The sequence below is a fragment of the Penicillium griseofulvum genome (genome assembly GCF_001561935.1).
Source record: "Penicillium griseofulvum strain PG3 chromosome Unknown contig_95, whole genome shotgun sequence".
NCBI lineage: Eukaryota > Fungi > Ascomycota > Eurotiomycetes > Eurotiales > Aspergillaceae > Penicillium > Penicillium griseofulvum.
Genome location: NW_024467454.1, coordinates 1,571,400 through 1,575,814, shown reverse-complemented (window position 1 = coordinate 1,575,814; position 4,415 = coordinate 1,571,400). Strand labels below are relative to the sequence as shown.

Sequence of the window (4,415 nt, the reverse complement as noted above, 5' to 3'; positions counted from 1 at the left end):
GTAGTGGTGTTACAGTGGGCGGTCAAGGAGAGAGAGAACACGCGAAGTGGAAACGCAGGCGTTTCTGGCCTCAAAAGCGGTCATTTTCGTCCACAGGTCCTCATATTCTAGTAATTTATACTCTTGTTTGTTCCAATATTGCTCTATCGACTCTTTGGACCTTCTCAGATTGGAAGTTTCCAGTGGTATTTGGCAGTATACAATGTAGTCTGAAAATAAATTGATATAAAAAAAAACAAGTCTGTTTAAAAGTACATGTACAATCGTAGAGGTTCCCTGATTGAGTTCACTCCCCAATCAACCTACCACAGATGGAAATATCTAACAAAATAACGCCCTGAAAATGCTCCAAAGGAGACCGATACCCCAAGTCTCAGACCCTTACGAGACCGACTTAAGTCCCAGAGGTTCAAGTATACGCTCACGAGCCACCTTGGTGGCAACGACTCCTCCCTTCTCTAACGAAACAGCGCCGACGATAGCGTACATGGTGTGTGCGAGAACGAGTTCAATACCGGAGGCACGGAGATCATTGGGCTACAGCAAAGACATTAGTTAGCTGGCGATCATAACGCAAAGACTAGAATCGAGACATACCATGCGGGGACTCCATCGGAGAACCTTCTGCAACTCGTACTTGTTTGCAAGATCAGCGAGCTTCGACCGCTCGGTGAGGATCTTCTTAGTCTCGGCAGAGAGGTTGTTCAATCCATCCAGAGCCGGGTGCTCGAAGGGCACGCGACCAAACTCGTCCTTCTCTACCTGCGCGGCACCTGCTGGAGCATCCTGCGCCAAAGCCAGCGACGCTTGCAGCTGCACAATGCGTTTTCCCAAAAAGGCCAATCGATCGTTGAATCCGCGACGCCCTTGGTCGAAACTCTTATGTGTCACGGCCAACCACTTGGTCTCATCGGAGAGGAGTTTGTCGCCGCCATTGCCGAACAAGCGAATGTAGAACCGGTCGAGAAGTTGCGGGTCTGCGTTAACGTGGAAGTTCGGGCGCTTGGAGTCAAGGTGCAGACTGAACGGGGCCTTTGCCGCCGCGGGAGTGTAGGACCATCGGGGCTTTTCTTGTTGACTGGTCTCCTCCGGGGTTGAGGTCGCGAAGGTGCGGGATGGGATGACTCCCGCAATTGGACGAGCGACAAATTTGGATGCAGCGCAGGCGGTCCTGGCCGCTCGGGAAGAAAGATTTAAAGACATGGGGTCGGTGGTCTCTGCGTGTCAACTCGGAGTTGATCGAACGGAAAGCAAAGAATTCGGCCTGGGCGGTGTGATACTGCCGGATATGTCCTCCAGGTACACAAGACCCATGAGGTCTATGTTAACTGTTGTCCACGTCTTGGCTTGTTTTACATCATTGTATCTCTCACAAAATCTTGTTGGGTGGACTCAGATCTCTTCAATTGTCATTCTGGCCGTTTGGCATGCTGTTAAACAACCTTGGGAGCCGGAAGCAACCGGGACCTTCACCGCTGCTGTGTCGTGTCTTTGGCTCAAATAACTAACTTGTAGTGTACCGGATCCGAAGCGTCCAATGCACATTACATCCATGGCAGCTTACCGCAGATTAGTAGGGCTGTTGTGATTGGAGGCGAAACATACACATACTTCCGACTGCCATGCCTCGAAGCATGTACGATCAAAACGCATATAAATGGCACATGACTCACATTAATTTAAGATTCTCTGCAATGTGGATTTCATCTTAGCGGTCAGGATATTATATCTAAAAGAGGTGCTCCAATATACACTACGCCGCTGTTTGCTTTTGTGGGCCTAGATCCAGCACATATAGGCTTCCGTTCAACTTGTAGAGTCGCTATGATGCAACGCATTTACGCCAGCTTTGGATTGCAATCAGCTTTGACTCATATTTTCTGCATGCTCCCATCATTGAAAGTCGGGGTTCGACTGGGTGTACGTTATCTCGCAGATCTCCTCACCACTTTATCGAGCAACATCCTTCTCTGGATATCATCGCCATTATATGAACGAACAGGAAATTTGTGCACTCTTAACTTATAGGCTATAGGTCTAATCATCCTGTCAGGTAACATTGCCCAGTTGTATGACTGGCTAACGGGCGATGCGAGCAGCGGCGCAACAGACCCTGAGCTCGGCCCAACTATTAGGGACACAGGTCTGTAGCCGCTGCAGAGAAACGGTGGAAATTCGAAAAGAAGAGAACAGGACCACGCAGAAGGGTTCTAGCGATTTAAGACCCATTCAAGAGAAGCTTCGGTAGTCTTCTCGGAACACAATCCGCGAAACCTGCCGGGTATGCAGAGGCCATAGCTCAAGCTATCAGGGGCACAGGGCAGTGTTTTGAGACTGCTTGGTTGCGGATATTCGCAGCTGGAAAGCTCGGCTGAAGCATAAGTGGTTGGGTTGAATGGCCCATGCCTCTCTGGACTGCAGAAATAACGGCCCTGCTGTATCAGCGTACCCTGATCTCGCCCCCTGGATTAGACAAGAGACTGTCTTGTACAGGGGGGCAAAACGTGATCCACGTGTATTAGTATTTGGTCTTATTTCCTGTGCTTCATAGGTAGACTTCCTTTTTCTTATGTTGCCTATTATAGCCGTTGGAAGCTTCTACGGCTTGCATATACATTGTTCTCACGACTAAGCAAGTTCCCAACCGACAATGCGTATTGTGGGGGCCCTGAAATGGACTGGGATATGTGAAAGATGGTCTTTGATCATTTTTCAAAGGGTTGTAACGCTAAACAAGAACGCAAACTAGTTGAAGTTTGACAGCCTCGAAGTCATATACTTTCGAAAATAGACGGCTGTTCAACCCAAACACTCTTTATTAAATAACACCGGATAAGTAACGGCAAATCATCTAGAACAAACCCAGCGAAACAGATTTACTCAGACTGCAAGAAACCGAAGGCTCAACCGCTGGTGAAACTCCGTCTGCAGCCTTCTTCGAGGGCAGCGGTCCGGGGGAAAAGGACCTATACCCGTCCATTGCGGACATTATAATATTTGCTTTTTAAGGAGATCTAATAAGTCTCTCTAGGTGGATCTACTTATAGTTCCCGATCGATGCCTGCTTCCGGGATAAAGAAAAGCAAAGCAAAAAAAGCAAATGAAATATAATACGACTACGGGTGTCACCGTCTGCGGGTACTGTCTAACGGTTTATACATCAAGTCTTTAGACGGGCCCTTGCAGACTCTACCGAGATATTGATCTTCACGGATAGAAGCCATCCCAAAGGTCCACGGATAGCAACGGGAATATGGCTTCCAAACGGCTTCTTGTCTTGATCCTTGATTGGGATGTTCGACAGGATAGCGGTGTACGACTTGGGCGTGTCCCCAGCTCAACTTGAGTTCTCGAATCATTTAAATAGAAGAGACCTGTCCCGATTTCTAGTCTTTGTCTTTACACCAGAGATCTTTGTCTTTCGTTCAATATCTATACTTCCTTTCTCTAGCCCAAATTTGCCCCATTCCACTATAACCACCTTCATTTCGTGGCTTTCAAATATTCAAATGCCTTCCAACACTACTTCTGCCCATGGCTTCAAGGCCACCCCTCTACCGGCCTTGTCATGCTATACCTTCGCGGGAAACATCCCGGCTTGTGATCACTCGGTGCAAGATCCTCCCTCACCGCGGCCTTTCCCACCCAACCCACCTCCCAGTCCTGCTTAAATGGCAGTTGGTTGGCTTTTCTTCGTTTGGCGTTAAGGCGGCACGGGACAATAGGTGAGTATTGGTCTATGCAACCATGTTGATAATCTATATCCGCTAGATATATATTGGCCATGTGCTGACTTTGACTTTGCAGATCTACTCCGAGGCATCTCAACCACGGTCTTTACGACGGGGATATGCATCAATGGGCGACTAGGATATCATAATGCGATATGTATTGTTGTGAATGCAATATAAATTGCAGGTGGAAAAATGCGAAGTGATGAGAGAGGAACATTGAACCCCAAGGAGACAAAATGAAGGAAGTGTGAGAGTAACTGTGCGGGGTAATATGGATTCGAGTGACGAGTTTATGTACTTTAGGTGCTTTTCTCATTCGCATATCCATGGGCAAGATACCTTAATGAAACTATACCAAGTCAGACCAACTGCATTTCCACATTGATACATAGACGTCAACACCCTCCAGATGGTAGACCAAGAAAATCTAGACATAGCTAGGGCAAGCATACAATTTCAGTCCAAATCAACATACTTGTAGATTCAAATCATGCAAGTACCTAATCTAGCCAAATCTTAACACAATTTCCGATAGAGATACATTGGGAAAAAAAAGTCCAACAGAAGAAAAAGAATCAGCGCCTTTTGAGCTTGCGCCAATTGACCAGATTCGTGTATATTTGAGAAGAAGTCACTTTAGTAACACATAAAGAAATTCGGAGGTATGAGGTACGAAAACAT

At 47.1% G+C, this 4,415-nt stretch overlaps 1 protein-coding gene across 1 annotated transcript; it reads right to left on the bottom strand.

The window, feature by feature from the left end:
* Window positions 1-381: 381 nt before the first annotated feature.
* Window positions 382-1,203, bottom strand: PGRI_060720 (mitochondrial 54S ribosomal protein mL57; the record flags this gene model as incomplete). Its single annotated transcript, XM_040793786.1, has 2 exons — window positions 382-537; window positions 598-1,203. The coding sequence occupies 2 exons, from the start codon at window positions 1,201-1,203 to the stop codon at window positions 382-384; spliced, it is 762 nt and encodes a 253-aa protein (XP_040648641.1).
* Between the last annotated feature and the right edge of the window lie 3,212 nt (window positions 1,204-4,415).